Here is a 21,197-nt window from a genome sequence, read left to right as displayed (position 1 = left end):
TTGAAATAAATGTATATTCTGTATATTAATTGTGAAGTCTTTCTAATTGATGTACTAAATCTAATTTATGTAGATTTGGTATGCAACATATCATTGCAATGAATATGATTTTAATTTCTGTAATACAGAAATCTATGAGCATTACAGTTTGAGAATATTTTTTGGAAGGGGAGGGAATGTGCTAAAAAATAAAATGTCACAAGGCAAACATTTTAATGGTTATATTAATAGGCTTCATTCTCATTATGCAAAATATTTTTTTAAATATTTTTTTTCTTATTATTTTGGGTTGAAATATGACTAATGACAGGCATCTCTTTTGAGAGATTCACCCAATCACTAAGGAACTATCATAAAATACCAAAGATCGTGCATAAGCGTTAACACCAGCGGCGGCTGGACCATAGGGGGCGCTGGGGCACCGCCCCACCTGGTGGAAAGTAACTTTTTAAAGTAATTTTTTAAAACTTATTTTAAGTATGTGTGTGTTTAAAATGCATAATAACATGTAATATATAAAATATAAATGATTATGTGGGGGAAAATTAGCTTCCTTTTCATCCATTCTCTCGTCAAGATGTGTTAACACATTGTTTAAAAAAAAAAAAAGCCAGGGGTCGGGTATGGATGTTCCGGCTAGCAAGGGACCGTTATGAACTTTAGTGTCTTTAATACAAACTTTTGACATCAATATTTACACCGGAAGACAGCACACCCCAACATCAGTGTGTGTTTTGTGGTTTTAAGAGGTTTAACTTCTGCTTCTGTTAAACTTTCATGTTTCCGAAACGATCCATGTCTCTGTTTTAGCCCATTCCCCTGAGTTGAGGTCTATGGGATGCAGATGGTCTGTCTGGTATAAGCATGTTTGTACAGATAGCGAATGTGTGTGGTCTGGGAGAGTGTGTTTTAGATGTTTTTTCATCTGTGTTTCTCGCCTTTGCTGCCTGCTAAAGATGAAAAATAAAATGATGCCAAGAGCACAAAATTCAACCGCAAAACCCAAAATGGAACACAGGATCACTTTGACACTTCTTTGGAGTGAACCATGCGAACCAGTCGCCAGCAAATGAAAAACAATCATATAAGTCCATACTTAATATTTCATACATTTTTGTCAAATTAGCCCTTAAATGCATGGGAATTTCACCAAACACTCTTACATAATCAGGTGGCTCTACAAAACACCCAGATAGTGTCAATTTTTCTAAATATTTTCAAGACAATAAGAAGATAATAGAATAAAATTTACTTTGATATATTTTGGTGTTTTTTTTTTGGGGGGGGGATTTTCCCCCTTTTTCTCCCAATTTGGAATGCCCAATTCCCAATGCGCTCTAAGTCCTCGTGGTGGTGTAGCGATTTGCCTCAGTCCGGGTGGCGGAGGACGAATCCCAGTTGCCTCCGCGTCTGAGACCGTCAACCCGAACATCTTATCACGTGGCTTGTTGAGCATGTTGCCACGGAGACATAGCGCATGTGGAGGCTTCACGCCATCCACCGTGGCAACCACGCTCAATTCGCCATGCGCCCCACTGAGAACAAACCACATTATAGCGACCACGAGGAGGTTACCCCATGTGACTACCCTCCCTAGCAACCGGGCCAATTTGGTTGCTTAGGAGACATGGCTGGAATCACTCAGCACGCCCTGGGATTCGAACTAGCGAACTCCAGGGGTGGTAGCCAGCGTATTTTACCACTGAGCTACCCAGGCCCCACATATTTTGGTGTCTTTTTATTTTGCACACGTTTTATTCATAATGCAACAAATCCGGACAAATCTATAATACGATTAATTATTTTCACACTGAAATTTCATGAGACACAACTGACTGCCAAACACACACTGAGTTATACATAAGTATTGAGTCTAAATAGTTACACAGCATAATTTCAGTAAAGCACCCAAATGACAACAGCCAAATCACACTGTTCATATGTTACACTTGCTATAGTTTACTTCCATATTGTCACCATTGTGGCACAGGAAATCAACATGATATAGTATTTATTTGTATGAATATAGTACTCATTTCTCTTGTAATAAACAAAGAAACAGATACTCTGTGATAGTAAACTTATATATAGATACGTTTATATAGATAGATATCAAATAATCATAAAGATCTCATTTATGGAAGTGTGAAGAAATGACACTATTACATATCTCGGGTCTCTAATTGCCCTATACACTTTTGGTACTTAAGCAATTATACAAAATTAAAAAAAACCACTCTAAAACCAACAGACTTTAGGTGGTTTCTTCAGCTTAAGAAGATTCTCTAAATATAATCTTTTTCTTGTTCTAGCGCAATCTTTAAAATTTTCTTCAGCAGTTCTCGTCAGACTGGAAAGTCCCTTCGGCTATCTTTAGATGTCCTTTATAATAGCAGTCTCATTTCAGTAGTGCGTTTTCAAAGATCAGACACTTGTGCAATCATAGGGGGAAGATACAGATTTTTAAGACATTTACATACAGACAGAACAATTCTTCACAGTTCCAGAGCACAGAGATACAAAAACTGATTGTTCTGTTCGGTTCCTTTCAGAATTGATGGATGATTCAGGACAGGCCTTAGGCCATGACCATCGAAGGAAAGTACAGGTATATACCTGTAACCAGTTCCTCCTGCAGACTATAACTCACCTCTAAAAATGCTAAAAAGTAATAGTAAAATAGTAATAAGATTGAACTACTTTGCCTTTTCTGTAAAAATAAAACATGCAGTGCTGTCATAGATTTTGTCAAGAGTTTGTCAAGCTATGTTTTATTATCAGCTTTTTTAAAGTAACATTTTTGACATAAACTACATACAATTATTCCACAATCATCACAGTTATGTACAGTATATAATCTGCATTTATAGTAAATAAAATGAACTTGAAGTCAGAATGATGAAATTGATAAAACTGTGTCCTGAGCAGACACAGATATAGTTTGAATCTTGGTGTCAAGGTCCTGACATCTCGGGTAACGTTTGGAAAAAACAGACTTTCATGCTTGTTCCTTTGGTTCGTCTAGATTGATTTCAGTAAACAGCTCCTCTGATGTTCCTCTCCCTTTAATACATAAAACACACATCACAAATGGCAATATTACAAACTTAGTCACAAAATTACACATGCATTGAGCTGTGTCTCATACACTTATAATAATTAATAATCTGGCTTTGAGGAACATCTAGATTTATATATATATATATATATACAGTGCCTTGCAAAAGTATCCAACCCCTGTGCTGTGGAAGGTGCCTATTTACACCGATGAAAGAAATTGCCCTAAAGAGGACACAGTTACTTTACCACTGACATCCACCTGTGAATCATTAAAGTTGCAGTCACATTTTCTGGATAAAAAAACCCATTGTTGAAGGATCATTGGTCAGTCTGTGAATCTGAAGGAAAATGAAGACCAAAGAGCATTCCACAGAAGGTAGAGATAAAGTAATAAAAATACATAGATTAGGGAAAGGGTACAAAATAATATCCAAATGTTTGGATATCCCAGTGAGCACAGTTGGATCAATAATCAGGAAGTGGAAGCTGCACTACACCACCCAGGCACTGCCAAGAAAAGGCCGTCCCTCAAAACTCAGCACTCTAACAAAAAAGGAGACTTGTGAGAGAAGCCACAGAGAGGCCAACAATCACTTTGAAGGAGCTACAGAGTTCATTGACTGGGAGTGGAGTAACGGTGCACCAGTTAACCATATCAAGAGCACTGCATAACGCTGGCCTATATGGGAGGGTGGCAAGAAAGAAGCTGTTACTCAAAAAGTACCATCTGAAAGCATGTCTGGAGTTTGCCAGAAAGCAAGTGAGTGACTCAGCTGCGATAAGGAAGAAGGTTTTGTGGTCAGATGAGACCAAGATAGAGCTTTTTGGCCAAAATTCAAAGCACTATGATGCAAACCTAACACTTCCTATGCCTCAAGACACACCACCCCTACAGTGAAGTATGGTGGTGGCAGCATCATGCTGTGGGGGTGCTTCTCATCAGCAGGGACTGGGCATCTTGTTAGAACTGAAGGAAGAATGGATGGAGCAAAATATAGGGACATACTGCAAGAGAACCTGCTTCAGTCCGCTAAAAAACTGAAGCTTGGGAGGAAATTCACCTTTCAGCATGACAGTGATCGCAAGCACAAGGCCAAAGCAACATTGGAGTGGCTCAAGAACAAAAAGATAAATGTCCTACAGTGGCCCAGTCCCAATCCTTTTGAGAATCTGTGGCACTATTTGAAAGTTGCAGTCCACAAGCTTCACCCGACCAACCTGAACAACCTGGAGCAAATCTGCCGAGAAGAATGGGCCAAAATCACTTCGTCCCTGTGTGCAAAGCTGGTACATATGTACCCCAAAAAAACTTAAAGCAGTTATTGCAGCAAAAAGTGGCTTGACCAAATATTAATGTGTGGGGGTTGAATACTTATGCAACCAAGATATTTCAGTTTTTAATTTTTCATAAAAATATTTCCCGACAAAAAAACAGTCACCTTACAATAATTGATTTTGAGTTTCAGTGTTTTAAAATAAAACATCAATCAGAATGAAATTTCAGTGTACCATTTGTAATTCGGTAATATGAGATAATTGGTCAGGGGTCTGAATAATTTTGCAAGGCTACCCGTCAAAAGTTTTGAAACACTTGACTGAAGTGTTTCTCATGATCTTAAAAATCTTTTGATCTGAAGGCGTATGCTTAAATGTTTGAAATTAGTTTTGTAGACAAAAATATAATTGTGCCACCATATTAATTTAATTATAAAACTAAAATGTAATAATAAATTAAAAAAAAGTCTTGGACCAAATAATAAAGAAAAGCCGCCAATAAGTGCCCAACATAGATGGGAACTCCTTCAATACTGTTTAAAAAGCATCCCAGGGTGATACCTCAAGAAGTTGGTTGAGAAAATGTCAAGAGTACATGTCTGCAAATTCTAGGCAAAGGGTGACTACTTTGAAGATGCTCAAATATAACACAGTTTTGATTTATTTTGGATTTTTATAGTCACAACATAATTCCCATAGTTCCATTTATGTTATTCCATAGTTTAGATGACTTTACTATTATTCTAAAATGTGAAAAAAAAAAAAAAAATTATAATAAAGAATGAGTAGGTAGTATATATATACAAATGTGCTCAAAAGTTTGCATACCCTGGCAGAAATTGCTGCATGATTTGAAAAAGAGCCAAACAACTATGTGATAATAAATGGCTTCTTATGATCACTATCCTTAAATAAAAGACAGTTTTTTTGCATGATCAGTCATATTTTCAAAATCAATGCCAAAATTTCACAATTTCTGCCAGGGTATGCAAACTTTTGAGCACATCTGTATATAGTGCATTCATAAAGTATTCAGGTGTTATGTTGCAGCCTTATGCTAAAATGCTTTAAATGAATAATTTTTCACATCAATCTACACTCCATTTCCCATAATGACAAAGCAAAAAACAGATTTTTGATAACTTTGCAAATGTATTAAAAAGTATCCAGACCCTTTGCCCAAGTATCCATAACACTTGAAATTTAGCTCAGCTTGATTTAGCCTTAAATCAATCCCATTTTTATCTGGATCACCTATGAGATGTCTCTACACTTTGATTGGAGTCCACCTGTGACAAATTCAATTGATTGGACATGATTTGGAAAGGCACACACCTGTCTATTTAAGGTCTCACAGATGAAAATGCATATCAGAGCAAAAACCAAGCCATGAGGTCAAAGGAACTGCCTGCAGAGCTCAGAGACAGGATTGTGTCGAGGCACAGATCTGGGGAATGCTACAAAAAAAATTTCAGCTGCACTGAAGTTTCCCAAGAGCACAGAGGCCACAGAGGAAAAAGTTTGGAACAATCAGGACTCTTCCTAGAGCTGGCCGCCTGGCCAAACTGAGCAATCGGGATAGAATGACCTTGGTAAGACAAGTGACCAAGAACCCAATGGTCACTCTGGTTGAGCTCCAGAGATCATGTGTGGAGATGGGAGAAACTTGCAGAGGGACAACCATCACTGCAACTGATCTGGGCTTTATGGCAGAGCGGCCAGACGGAAGCCTCTCCTCAGTGCAAGACATATGAAAGCCTGCTTGGAATTTGCTAATAAAACACCTAAAGACTCTCAGACTGTGAGAAACAAGATTCTCTGGTCTGATGAAACGAAGACTGAACTGTTTGGCCTCAATTCCAAGCTTCATGTCTGGAGGAAACCAGGCACCACTCATCACCTGTGCAATACCATCCCAACGCTGAAGCATGGTGGTGGTAGCATCATGCTGTGGGGGTGTTTTTCTGTGGCAGGGACTGGGGGACTGGTCAGGGTTGAAGGAAATCTACAGAGCTACAGAGATATCCTTAATGAAAACCTGGTCCAGAGCGCTCAGGACCTCAGACTTGGCCGAAAGTTTACCTTCTAACAGGACAATGACCCTGAGCACACAGCACACAACACAAGTGTGGCTTAGGGACAACTCTGTAAGTGCCCTTGAGTGGCCCAGCCAGAGCCCGGACTTAAACCCAATCAAACACCTCTGGAGAGACCTGAAAATGGCTGTCCACCGATGGTCCCCTTCCAACCTGACAGAGCTTGAGAGGATCTGCAGTGAAGAATGGGAGAAAATCCCCAAATCCAGGAGTGCAAAGCTTGTCGCATCGTACCCAAGAAGATTTGAGGCTGTAATCGCTGCCAAATGTGCTTCAACTAAGTACTGAGTTAAGGGTCTAAATTTCTGTCAATGTGATATTTCAGTTTTTTCTTTTTAATAAATTTGCATAGTTATCAAAAATCTGGTTTTTGCTTTGTCATTATGGAGTATGGAGTGTAGATTGATGTGAAAAAAAAATAATAATTTAAAGCATTTTAGCATAAGGCTGCAACATAATAAAATGTGAAAAAAATGAAGGGGTCTGAATACTTGTATGCACTGTACTGTATGTATATATATATATATATATATATACATACATACACACACTACTGGTCAAAAGTTTTGAAACACTCATTCTTTAGAATAATAGTAAAGTCATCTAAACTATGGAATAACATAAATGAAACTATGGGAATTATGTTGTGACTAAACAAAATCCAAAATAAATCAAAACTGTGATATATTTTAGCATCTTCAAAGTAGTCACCCTTTGCCTAGAATTTGCAGACATGTACTCTTGACATTTTCTCAACCAACTTCTTGAGGTATCACCCTGGGATGCTTTTTAAACAGTATTGAAGGAGTTCTCATCTTTGTTGGGCACTTATTGACTGCTTTTCTTTATTATCTGGTCCAAGTCATCAATTTCATCAATTTTTTATTTTATTTTAGTTTTATAATGAAATAAATTAATATGGTGGCACAATTATATTTTTGTCTACAAAACTAATTTCTAACATTTAAGCATACAGCCTTCAGATCAAAAGATTTTTAAGATCATGAGAAACATTTCAGTCAAGTGTTTCAAAACTTGACCGGTAGTGTATATGTATATATATATATATATATATATATATATATATATATGTGTGTGTGTGTGTGTGTGTGTGAGTGTATGTATGTATGTATATGGGAAAGTGAACATATAATGATGCTGTTGTTGTTTGAAATGTCAAGTACCCAAATTCCAGCCTGATCTCATGAAATTTACATGAACATGGCAAAAATGTTCTAATTCAAAATGTACGTGCTGTATAACACGTTGGGCTGCAGTTTTCCAGTGAAATGTCCAGCTGGGGGTGCCAAAAGCAAATAAAATGGTGTTATATTCAGGTGAGGGTTTTTTAGGAGAACTTTAGATAAAAAAAATTATAAGAACATACCTCCCTAACCTAAAAGTTTGCTTGAACTTAACCAATAGTGTTTTAAATTATAAATGAGATGTTTAAAAAAGACATCCTTACCAAATCAAAGCCTAAACCTAACCATTAGTGTTTTAAAATATATATGAGATTTTAAAATAGACATCCTTACTTTATCAATGCCGAAATCTAAACAAGTGTTTTAAAATGCAGAAGGGAAATGAAAAAGCAAATCAGCTATAAGTTGTTCATGTTGGAATAAGTGTGTATATGTAGGTGAGTCTGTAATACAAGCATTCAAATTTATAATTTTTCAAAAGATGTGTTTGAGTGAAAGTATGTCCATACCATAAAATAGCGGGGTCTGAGTAATAGAGAGAAAAGTAAGTATTTATAAAGTCACAATCAGCCATTAAAGTCATGATTTGAGTGAAAGTAATTAAAACACAGTTGCTGGAGCACCTCTAGTGTTCATTACACCTGGAAACGGCAGGGAATTTTTACCTGAAAAATGTATATAGAGTCACGTTTTCACTATGAGACCAGGTTGCAGAATTCATAAAAATCAACATTGCTCTATTTTCGCTTGTACTGACCAGCATTGGAAACATTACTGTTGTTTTCATTTTGTGGAGCATCACTGCCATCGACTGTTGTTGGACTATTCAGCTCAGATTCTATGCTGATCAGATCCAGATCCAGATTAAACTCGACTTTCTTCATGGGCGGAGTCAAGCTGGGGCTCAAGGTGAAACTGTTCTCCTCTGGAGCATTTTGTTGTTCTTTAAGATAATAGACAGAAATATCTCATCATTATCATGGAAGATTTTAAGTAGAGATCGACCGATTTATCGTTTTTTGCCAATTAATCTGCGCCTATACTTGCTATTTTGTCTCTGTATGAGGCGTGCGAAACTATGACTGCAGCCTCTGAATTAATTGGTTATCAGCTTTCCTCCAAACTCCTTATTTATCAGTATCAGCAAAATCCAATATCGGTCGACCTCTACATTAAAGTGAGCTCTAGACAACTCGTTCATTCCCCTTCCTGTGATAATATGACAATGGAAAATAGTAACCACCAAGAGAAGCTCTTAGTGAAAAAGTTGTATGTTTAAAAATCAGTATTTTCATCCACTCTGTCTGAAGTCTTTACTGAGCTCATTGCAGTGCATTCTGATTGCTTTGAACCTTAAATGCAAGGGAATTTTCCCAAACACTCTTACATATTCGGGTCTTTAGAGATCCGGCACTTTTCAAAAATTTTCAACATATTTTCAGGACAATTAGAAAATAATAATACAAATTAATTTGATATTTTTTATGTTTTATTTTTTATAAATCAAAGAGATAATGCAACAAATCAGGACAAATCAAGAATAGGATTCATTTGACTGCCCGAGTTATAGTCACGTGACGCCATGCGAGGTTCGGACGTGTGAATGGCAAGCTCTGTGCACTTTGCTAGTTTTAACACTATTAATGTCATGAACCGGTGAGATTCGATACACTCTGTTCCATAACTGTTCTAGGAGGACAATATGTCAAAGAATTCAAAATCCTCGGGCTCTGGAGACATTAAAAGACACTTACATGCTCAAGCTGACGCCCCCGAGCCCGGGAGTCGATTTGGTCAGAGAAATGAGGGAAATTTGGCAAGAAATGTTGAACATGTCAGCAATGATGACAAAGGTCGTTGCTGACTTGGAGGATCTTGCTGTAATACATTGATCGATCACTGCCATGGAGACGAATTTCACTGAGATGCTTACAAGAGTGGGGGATGTCGAGAAACGGATCGATTATCTGGAGTCATCGGAGAGGGAATTATCTGCTAATCTGCTAGCGACCAAGGTGGATTTGGAGCATGTCTGGGAGAAGTTGGAAGACATGGAGAACCGTAGCCGGTGGAATAATATCCATACTGTTGGCCGAAGAGGGTCAGGTTATGGTGAAATTCCTGGACGGGCTCTTTCCGAGTCTACTCAACATAACAGGCCATAAGCTGGAAATCGAGTGAGCTCACAGGGTTCTGGCTCAGCGATCTGCTGAGGGAGACAGGCCCCCATCAATTCTGGCCAAATTTCTGAGATCATCCGATCTTGTGTAATGCGAGGCGAGGAGTAAAGGAAGGCTTTCTTGGAAGAACCACAGCATTTTCTTGTTCCCAGACTTTGCAAATTTGACAAGAGAGAAACATGATCGATTCAAGGAATGCAAGAAACTCTAACATCAATGGAAGGTCACTTTAGCACTGATGTTCCCGGCCAAATTGAGAATAGATGCTAAGGATGGCCGTGAAACATTAAAATGTCCCCAGCAAGCGATGTCCTTCATAAAGTAAATGGACTGAGTAAGTTATTTTGTGGTACTCATGTTGCAGCCAAGTGGACCGACTCACTGAACATCCACTTGAATATCTGAGGAAACTGAACGCCTTTTTAATTTCTTTTTGTACTGGTTCTGCCTAGTGGCTGGAGTTTGCTTTGTGTAGTATTTCTTGCAAGTCATTGGAGTGACTATGTCATTTGTTGCACTTATGTAGCAGCCGAATGGGCCGGCTCACTGAACATTCGTTTGACTGCCCGAGGAAACTGAGTGTCTTTTTTTTTTTTTTTTGCACTGGTTCCGTCTAGCGGCTGGATTTTGTTTTATAGGTTATCTTTTATTGTGTAATTCTGTCTCACAAAATTTGTATAGAAACACTGGACTTGAGCAATCCGATGGCAAAGTTGTCCCAGGGGCTCTCGTAGGCGTACATGGACTGTTTGAGTTTAGAGGAATGGACGCCGGTTGGTGCTGTATAATCGGGGTAAATGCACACATTTTTCTTTTATCTGTTTGTTTGGTTCAGGGGGAACTTTGGGGTTTGATTGTTTCACTAATGTTGGAATGTGGTCTTTATAATTTCGTTTTTAATACACAATCTATTTTTTCTAATATGTCAAATGTCAAATGTTAATATGAGTGGATTGTCTCTCTCCACGTGGAATGTGAATGGGTTGGGGCACCCCATTAAAAAGAAGGAATATATTCTTATATGATATATAGAAATATGATATAGTGTTTCTTCAAGAAATGCATCTTTCCCCACAGGAAGCTGAAAATTTGGGAAGATATGGGGTGGACATGTTTTCTATAGTGCTGGCTCAAGTAAGAGCAGGGGAGTCATTACACTGATAAGTAAACATCTACAGTTCAAATATCTCAAACAGATTAAAGATAAATTAGGAAGAGTCATTATTGTTTTAGCAGAAATTCAGGGGCAAAGTCCCTGAAAATTTTGGCTAATATTTATGCACCTTGATGATCAGGGCTTTTTTATAGATCTTGAAGGGATGTTGCAAGCCGCTGGCACCCCTCATGATATAATGTTGGGAGGAGAATTTAATCTTTTGATGGACTCAGTCCTTGATCATAGTGAAGCAAATGTGTGTAAGCCCTCTAGAGCAACATTGAGGCTTCACAGGATGTGTACAAATCTTGGTCTTACAGATATTTGGAGACTTTTGAACCCATCTGGTAGGGACTATACATTTTTTTCATCAGTCCATAAGATTTACTGTAGAATAGACTTTTTTATATTTATATATATCTAAGTCCCTCATTTCATCTGTTGTTGATTGCTCAGTTGGAAACATTTTAGTCTTAGATCACGCCCTGGTGAGTTTAGAGATTTTGCCACATATGGAGAAAAGGAAATCATATAGTTGGCGCTTTAATGTATCCCTTTTGCAAAATCCTGAATTCCAACAAATGTTAAAGGCTGAAATCAATGTTTATATGGAGACCAACTGGTCCTCAGTATCCTCTGTAGGCGTGGCTTGGGAGGCACTTAAGGCGGTTCATAGGGGTCGGATCATACAGTATGCCTCATTCATCAAAAAATCCAAAGCACGAGAACTAGTGGTGCTGGAAGGGAATATAAAAAGTGCAGAGGCAGAGCTGAAGCGCCGAATGTCGTCTAATGGCCTCAGAGAATTGACCTGATTGAAATACAGATTTAAAACTATTTTTTCGCAGAAGGTGGAGTTTTGGCTATCCAGGGCAAGACTTCATAAATTGACTTCGGGGGACAAGGCAGGAAAACTTATGGCTAGATATATAAAGCAGAGAGAGTCTTTTTCTACCATTCCCTCAGTGAAATCTGCTGGTAGTAAGATATTTATCTTAGTCATTGATATTAATAATGCTATCTTGATCACTATAGTTCCACATCTTCGTCTACTGATGAGGATATTAGAAACTTTGTGGAACCATTAGATCTTCCTAAACTGACGAATGAGGAAAAAAATTATCTTGATTCTGAGATAAACCTGGAGCTTGGCGAAGTAATTAAGGCCTTGCCTACAGGGAAGGCTCCGGGGCCAGACGGCTTTGCCACTGAGTTTTTTAGATCTTATGCTACAGAACTGGCTCCACTTTTGCTAGAAGTTTATACAGAATCATTAAAAAATGGAAAGCTTCCGCCAACCATGACACAAGCCCGGATCAGTCTGATTCTTAAAAGGATAAAGATCCAAGCGAGTGTAAAAATTACCGTCCAATTTCCCTGAACCGAATAGACGCTAAAATATTGTCAAAAGTTTTGGCTAACCGATTAAGTAAAGTTATGACATCTCTTATACATACAGATCAGGTGGGGGTTTTTCGGGGCCATAGCTCTTCTGATAACATCAGGCGTTTCATCAATATCATGTGGTCAGTGGCGAATGATCAGTCTCCGGTCACTGCCATCTCATTTGACGGCAAAAAGGCATTTGATATGGTAGAATGAGATTATCTTTTTAAGATTTTGGAAATGTACGGGTTCGGGAGTACTTTTATTGGTTGGATTAATTTACTTTATAGATACCCGGTAGCAGCAGTACAAACGAATGTATTAATTTCAGATTATTTTACTCTGGTGTGTATATACTCATATGTGACCACAGGAATGTTTGTTGAGGGTCAGGGTGGAGTTGGGGATTGGGAGGGGGAGGGGTAATAGTGGGGGGTTAAATGTTGATTCTATGTATATATGTTTTGCTTTTCTTTGTTTAATGTATGAATCAATAAAAAATGTTATTGTTATCATTTCAATAGTACACCCAATTGGCAATAGTCATATCATACTGTTCATGTTTTAAACTTGTAATAGTTTACTTCAATGTTGTTTCTACGTCACCTAGCAATGTCAAATGTAAATCATGTCAGTCGTGAAAATGAAACATCAGCACCACATTGAGTAAGAAATAGCATGTATAACATGTATGTGTACATGCATATAAAATACTGGTAATTCATTTTTGGAATACTAAAGATGTGTGGGCACAACTCCAAAAAAATAATGAGGTCCAGATGGTGGAATGAGGTCCCGGGTCTCTAAAGACCCGAGGTTTGTGTTTAAGGGTTAATCGTGAAGGGTAGATGTGATTCTGCCTTAAATTTTTGCCAAAAGGAGGTAATAATGCTGCTGTTTGGAACAGCCTTTGTGCCAAGAGTGCACCCATGTTGTCTAGAAATGTTGTCTTGGTAGGTAGCTCACTAAAGTTTGAAAAACAGCAAACTTTGAATAAGTATTTACCATTTTCAGAAGCAGGTGTTTGTTCAGTTTTCTCTCCTGCACACCCATTGGCCATCAGGCTGGCCTTCTCCTCTGATTTGTCTTCTTGTATGTAGTCCAGACACTCTGAACAGACACACATACAGAGAGATTAACAGAAACCCACAGGTTCATTTTGAATTATTGGCCATAGAGACAGCAAAAATATTACAGACAAATAAATCATGTTGAGCAGTTTAAAATAATTTCTTCCTCACTAAAAGTGTGTTGAACTTCATTGATACTCTGTTGTGTGACTGTAATGTGGGTACATTTGATCAAATCCAGGGGTATTACAAATATTCAGTGATGTTGGATTATTCTTGCCTTTGTTGGTATGTTCATAGTTTACGCCTTGTTCCACGCTCCTGAGCGGAGTATCATATTCATTGGCAGGGCAGCTGGCATGAGTCAGGTCAAACGAGTAACTCTACAATGAGAACGAGAGGTTAGATAGGTGTTGAATGGCTTTGAATGATGACACTGTCACCATTGTAATAGCTATTAAATTACCTTATAGATGACAAACAAACAAAATTATTGGCAAGGAATAGATTATTTTAGACATAGTGATTTAAAGTGAATATGAGCACACTTCTGTCAATGTTCAGTGTTGGCTAAACACTGGATTTGTTCCAAATCTTAGTGAGCTGCCTACCTAGACAGCATCATAGGTGTGCTCAAAATGCGATTACTGACCATGTTTACATGCACTTCAGAAAACGGTTTATTCCAGGGTTTTTGCAGAAAGTGACGTTCTGAAATGTCATGTAAACGAGAACGCTGTTTTCCTTACACCATTTAAGGTATTAAGAGAAAGCGGTTTTATACACCCAGGTTTTTCCTGGAGAACGTGGCTTATGTGGCCAAGTAAACACATTAGCGGCATTCTTACAGATTTTGAAGAGTGCACATGTGCGTGAAAGAGACCGGATAACTAACATCATAGGATGGAGCCCAACAACAAGTCAACACAGATTTGAATTTACACACCAATTTAAAATATCGACTGTCCCTCACATTCACATTAAGTACACTGGGGGAATCCCAGAGTTGTACATAAGAGGGAAACCCCAAGTTAAAGGGATAGTTCACCCAAAAATGAAAATGCTCTTATCATTTACTCACCCTCATGCCATCCCAGATGTGTATGACTTTCTTTCATCAGAAAAGATAAATAAAGATCAAATAAAGATTTTTTGAAAAATATCTCAGCTCTGTAGGTCCATACAATGCAAGTGATTGGTGATCAGACCTTTGTAGCTCCGAAAATCACATAAAGAAGTGGTTCCCAACCCTGTTCTTGGAGGCCCCCCAACACTACACATTTTGGATATCTGCTTAATCAAACACACCTGATTCAACTCATTAGTGGAGACTCCAAGACCTGAATTGGGTGTGTCAGAAAAGGGAGATATACAAAATGTGCAGTGTTGGGGGGCCTCCAGGAACAGGGTCAGGAACCACTGGCATAAAGGAAACATAAAAGTAATCCATAAGACTCCAGTGATTAAATCCATGTCTTCATACACGATATAATAGGTGTGGTTGAGAAACAGAACACTAATTAAATAAATTTTTACTCTAAATCTCCACTTTAACTTTCACTTTCAGATGTAAAAGTGAAAGTGGAAATTTAGAGTAAAAAAAGGACTTAAATATTTATTTGTTTCTTACCCACACCTGTTATATCGCTTCTGAAGATATGGATTTAATCGCTGGAGTAATATAGATTACTTTTATGTTTCCTTTATGTGCTTTTTGGAGCTACAAATGTCTGATCACCATTTACTTGCATTGTATGGACCTACAGAGCTGAGATATTCTTCTAAAACCCTGATTAGGACACAGTGTTAGAAGGGAGAAGTGAGACAGCTCAATAGGGTTAAAAAAAAAAAAAAAAAGAAAAAATGATAAAGGGAATGGAAATTTTAATAAAATATAATGTCTTACTCTTCCTTTCTTTCTCAGAAAATACAAGATGCCAAGAAGAAGAATGATGAGAATCACAGTGAAGACCAAAATGATGACACCTGGGAAATAATATGGATATTTGTTGTTACGGTTTTCAATATACAGTGAAAATAGGCATTATTTTGAAGCAGAAATGTGATTTTAATGTGAAAATACACAGTGTTTCAAGGTTAATGTAATAGTGTGAACATGTAGAAGAGTGAATTTGTGTAATCTTCTAAAAAGGTGATGTTATCTGTGTGTAGAGAATCAAGCTCACCTAGATATTTTCCTGTATTAGGGCTATCTGCAAAGAGGAGCAGACAAGTTACAGCAAAATAACATCCTATCAGAAATAACGATGCTAGTACTCAGAGAAATTAGCACCTTGCATTAGTCCGAAGTCAAATTTTAAAATGCAAATCATTTTGGTGTCAGTACATTTAAAGTGATAGTTCATCCAAAAATGAAAATTCTGGCATATACCTGTCCTTAAAGAACCTTTAAAAAACTGCATGACTTTCTTTCTTCAGTGGAATACAGAAGTTTAGCAGAATCTCTATGCTGCTCTTTTTCATATAATGAAAGTGAAAGGGGACTGGGGCTGTCAATCTCCAAAAAGGACAAAAAATGCACCTTAAAGCATAATAAAAGTAGTCCATACGGCTCACTTTCATTGTATGGAAAAGAGCAGCATCATTTTGATATAAATAACTCTTTCTGTGTTGGACAGCCTGCAAGTTTTAAAAGGTTCAATATGGGCAAGAAAATGAAGACAGACTTTTAATTTTTGGGTCAACACAGCAGATTTAAATTTAAACACCAATTTAAAATATCGACTGTCCCTCATATTCACCTATATGCGCTTAAGTACACTGGGGGAATCCCAGAGTTTTACATAAGAGGGAAACCCCAAGTTAAATGAATAGTTCACCCAAAAATGAAAATTCTTTCATCATTTACTCACCCTCATGCCATCCAAAATGTGTATGACTTTCTTTCTTCAGTAGCACAGAAATTACGATTTTTAGAAGAATATTTCGGCTCTGTAGGTCTATACAATGCAAGTGACTGGTGGCCAAAACTTTGAAGGTCCGATAAGCACATAAAGGCAGCATAAAAGTAATCCATAAGACTCCAGTGGTTAAATCCATGTCTTCAGAAGCCATATTATAGGTGTAGGTGAGAAACAGATATTTAAGTCCTTTTTTACTATAAATCTCCACTTTCACTTTCACATTCTTCTTCTTTTGTTTTTGGTAATTCGTATTCTTCGTGCATATCGCCTCCTACTGGGCAGGGTGGAGAAATTTTATTAAAAAATTACTGAAATATTTATCTGTTTCTCACACACACCTATCATATTTCTTCAGATGATATGGATAAAAACCACTGGAGTTGTATGGATTACTTTTATGCTGCCTTTATGTGCTTTTTGGACCTTCAAAGTTCTGATCACCATTCCCTTGCATTGTATCTTTGTGTGCAGAAGAAAGAAAGCCATACACATCTGGGATGGCATGAGGGTGAGTAAATAATGAGAGATTTTTCATTTTTGGGTGAACTATCCCTTTAAGTGAGGGCAGAGACACATGCTTCTGTTGTGGCAAGAACACAATCAAAAGGAAAGACACATGCAGAAAGCTCTCACCCACACACATACCCAAACCCCCCCACACTCACACATACACACTTCAAACCGCTCTTTACAAAACTTATGAGAAACATTTGGTAGGTTTTCGTTAGCATCCCATTGAAAAATGTACATCACAATATGTAGACTGGTGCAGCTCTTAAACTCTACAGATAAATGTTTAAAAGCAATTACTAACAAACACAACATCTGGGTGAATCTCTATAATAAATTAACAATTATAAGAATTCACAATAAACAATTATACTGTACTTAAAGGAAATTAAACTTTATGTTTTTTAGGACTATTCAGATTTTTTGCATTGTGACAGTATTTTCATCACAATAATGACCCACCAAACATGTCCGGGTCCAAGGGGGACCATTCTGTAATGTAATACAGTCATTGAGAAAAAGAAAATAAAAAAAAATTAAAAAATCAAAAGTTAAATGTGCTGATGCATTTTAGTAGAGAGATTTTGTGTGCTTAATAATGTCACACTGCAAATACAGTAAAATATATTATATTTCTCTTTTTTCTTGGTCATTTTCTTTTGATTTAGGTGGAAAATGCGGCCTGGGTATGTTTTCATGAGAATCACCCAGCTTTTGTAGATAAATATATAATCAAACTTCAAAAGTTATGATGAGAGGTATTCAATTGGGAACACTACACCAAACAGATGAGAACTTCCTGTAGCCCAAACACTGAGTGTGAATCTAGACCACCAGAAATGACAACCAATGCTGCAGATTTCAAATCCTCCAATCAGCATTTAGAATTACGATGTCCCTCTAACCTTTGCTGGTCTCAGAATTTTGCGTGTTCTCGACTACTTTGGGCATGGGACTCTCTGGACGTCCTGTGGAATGGGCTGGTGGATAGATCAGTTTGTTCGTTGCGGTGGTGCTACTGCCTTCTGCGGAAGAGTAATTACTCGTATTCATTGTACTTTTTAAATTGCTATCTTCTGTCAGGTTCTCTGTTGTTAGCTCTGTGATTGTTCCAGTAGGGTAATATCTGACTTTTGTTGATTCTGCTGTTGTAGAGGTGATCTTCCATATGTTTGAACTTGTGATGTAATCCTCTGAAGAGGATGATGATGATGTGGAAAACATCCCATAATCACACAAGAGAAGAACAACTGTAAAACATAATAAAAGATGACCCAGTAAATAAAGAAGAAACATTTTATAATATGCCTTGTGCAGATCTTTCAAACAGCATTTTACATAATTAAAGGATCATTTTAAGAAATTTATTAAAATCTCCATTAGAGCATGCACAGGTAAATTAAGCTGAAAACGAGTTAAAATAAGTTACATTTAAAAAATAAAGTTTATCAACCTAGACATAATGATGTATTCTGTATATTCTCAGTATCATTAACTAAATTCTGTATCGTTAGCCAGACATCACAAACTTTTGATCACATGAATTAGATAAAACAAACAAAAATAGCTTTAATAACACTATGTAACACAATTTTTGTTCCTGGGTAGTAAGTGTTATTTCCTAATTGCTTATGCCTCAAAAGTATAGAAAATGGCTATTATTCCCCACAAACTTTGCTTTTGTGACCAAGACAGTGATATTTTGAAATGTACCTATTTAAAATGAGAAAACGGGCGAATTTGTGTCTTTTCGTTCACATAAAGTCAGAAAAAAACAACATATCAATTCAAATTAACATGTATTTATACTAAAGTAATATAAAAATGACTACAAAAGATTTAGAAGTGAGTAGTTTTTCGAGATTTACGATTATACTGTAAATCACTTTCATGAATCAGCCCCCAAATGTAGTCTCCCATCATGTTCTCGTTATACTGTCCTTGGTAGCGGCGTTCCAAAGTCCAGTATATCCTGACGGAAGCACTCGCCATGTTCTCCTTGAATTTATCAAGATGAGCATCAAGGATATGGACTTTGAGGGACATCCTACAGCCCATTGTGCTGTAGTTCTTCACCAGAGTCTCAACCAGCTCCACATAGTTTTCGGCCTTGTGATTGCCCAGGAAGCCCCGAACCACTGCGACAAATCTGTTCCAAGCCGCTTTCTCCTTACTAGTGAGCTTCTTGGGGAATTCATTGCACTCCAGGATCTTCTTTATCTGTGGTCTGACGAAGACACCGGCTTTGACCTTTGCCTCAGACAGCTTGGGTAAGAAGTCTTGAAGGTACTTGAAGGCTGCCAACTCCTTATCTAGAGCTCTGACAAATTGTTTCATAAGGCCCAAATTGATGTGCAGTGGTGGCATCAGCACCTTCCGGGGGTCCACCAGTGGCTCCCACTTGACGTTGTTCCTCCCCACAGAGAACTCGGTCCACTGTGGCCAGTTCCACCTGTGGTAGTGCGCCTTGGTGTCCCTGCTGTCCCAAAGGCAAAGATAGCAGGGAAACTTGGTAAAACCGCCATCAGGAATGGCTCCATTTTGAAGTCTCCTATAACCTCCCAGCCATACTCATCATATTTCAAGGCGTCCAGCAAGGTCTTGATGCTGTTGTAATCCTCTTTGAGGTGCACCGAGTGAGCCAGGGGAAGAGACGGGTACTTGTTACCATTATGGAGCAGTACGGCTTTAAGGCTCCTGGATGAGCTGTCAATGAAGAGGCGTCACTCATTCTGGTTACAGGCGATTCCGATTGCCTCGAACAGACTGGTCACATTGTGGCAGAAGCAGAGCCCATCTTGACGGGTGAAGAAGCTAGAAAAAGTTTGGTGACGCTTCCTCTGATCTGCGACTTGCACACTTTCATCCAACAAGTTCCACTGCTTGAGCCTAGACGTCAAAAGCTCGGCATTGGCCTTGGTGAGACTAAGATCTCTAATCAAGTCGTTGAGGTCTTTTTGGTTGGGGTAGTATGGGTTTCTATCCTCAGCTCCACCTCTGAAATCCCTCAAAGTCCATATCCTTGATGCTCATTTTGATAAATTCAAGGAGAACATGGGAGCGTACTCAAAGGAGCAAGGCGAGCGCTTCCATCAGGATATACTCGACTTTGAACGCTGCTACCAAGGACAGTATAACGAGAACATGATGGGAGACTACATTTGGGGGCTGATTCATGAAAGTGATTTACAATATAATCGAAAATCTAGAAAAACTACTCACTTCTAAATCTTTTGTAGTCATTTTTATATTACTTTAGTATAAATACATGTTAATTTGAATTCATATGCTGTCTTTATGTGAACGAAAAGACACAAATTCGCCCATTTTCTCATTGGAAATAGGTACATTTCAAAATATCACTGTCCTGGTCACAAAAGCAAAGTTTGTGGGGAATAATAGCCATTTTCTATACTTTTGAGGCATAAGCAATTAGGAAACAACACTTACTACCCAGGAACCAAAAAAATGAATCAAATTAATGTAATTCAATTATACGTTCTTTAAAGGGCGGATATTTAAATACAGTAATTTTTACAGTTTGAAACATTAGTGCATTAGTAAATATTGTTAAATATGCTATTGCTCATAGACTACTCTATAAAACATTGCCTTAGCCTACATCACCATTCCTTCCATAAAAAAATATTTATAACATTGAATGAAAGAGTGGAAAGTAACTTACCAAAAATGTGTAATAGTACACAGTAAGTGCGCATCTTTATCAGTGTGATCTTCTTTGGTAGACAGAAGCAATCCAGCTCCACCAAAACTACATTAGAGTTTTCTGTTCACAGCTATTTTTGAAACATTTCAACGCCTATGAAACATGCAAACCACACAGGGGCCTGAACAGGATGCCAGAAGTACATGAACATGCGTGCAAACATGCACCTTTACTAACCATTCAGAGGAAGTGCAGCTCAATATACATAATGCAGCCTGAAAGCAAGCCTTGACATTATCTGACATTTTACATCCAACTGTTCACCAAAAACACTGTTAGCACATTAACAATTACAATAATTAAAGCAGTTATTTCTCTCTATTCATTATCTTGAATTAATACTTTAAAAATGATGCACACCATCGCAACCTGTTATTTATGGTTGAAGCACAAAGGCTGCAAGCCGTATTTACTTTTCTTTTTTTAAGCCACAGTGAAGGGCATGTATCCATGGCTGCAGCTTGCAGAACGGGGTGGGGCAACACATTGGGGCGTGGCTACACGTGTCACCTCGCCCATAACTTACTCTCATTGGCTCGGTCATGTTTTAATGGTGTACATGATAGGAGATTCAGTTTAAAATAGTGTAACACGATAATTTTGATTAT

General features: G+C 37.9%; 1 protein-coding gene across 1 annotated transcript; it reads right to left on the bottom strand.

Moving 5' to 3' along the window:
• Window positions 1-2,073: 2,073 nt before the first annotated feature.
• On the bottom strand, window positions 2,074-20,986 carry LOC127418816 (uncharacterized). The gene is made up of 8 exons (XM_051659663.1): window positions 20,548-20,986; window positions 17,768-18,112; window positions 15,615-15,641; window positions 15,335-15,414; window positions 13,709-13,811; window positions 13,364-13,468; window positions 8,394-8,579; window positions 2,074-3,063 (listed from the first exon to the last, which is right to left on the bottom strand). The coding sequence occupies exons 1-8, from the start codon at window positions 20,579-20,581 to the stop codon at window positions 2,999-3,001; spliced, it is 945 nt and encodes a 314-aa protein (XP_051515623.1). The 5' UTR covers window positions 20,582-20,986; the 3' UTR covers window positions 2,074-2,998.
• Between the last annotated feature and the right edge of the window lie 211 nt (window positions 20,987-21,197).

The sequence above is a fragment of the Myxocyprinus asiaticus genome, chromosome 28, assembly GCF_019703515.2.
Source record: "Myxocyprinus asiaticus isolate MX2 ecotype Aquarium Trade chromosome 28, UBuf_Myxa_2, whole genome shotgun sequence".
In the NCBI taxonomy this organism is placed as follows: domain Eukaryota; kingdom Metazoa; phylum Chordata; class Actinopteri; order Cypriniformes; family Catostomidae; genus Myxocyprinus; species Myxocyprinus asiaticus.
The sequence above is the reverse complement of the archived record's forward strand: the minus strand, read 5'-3'. Positions and strand labels throughout refer to the sequence as shown.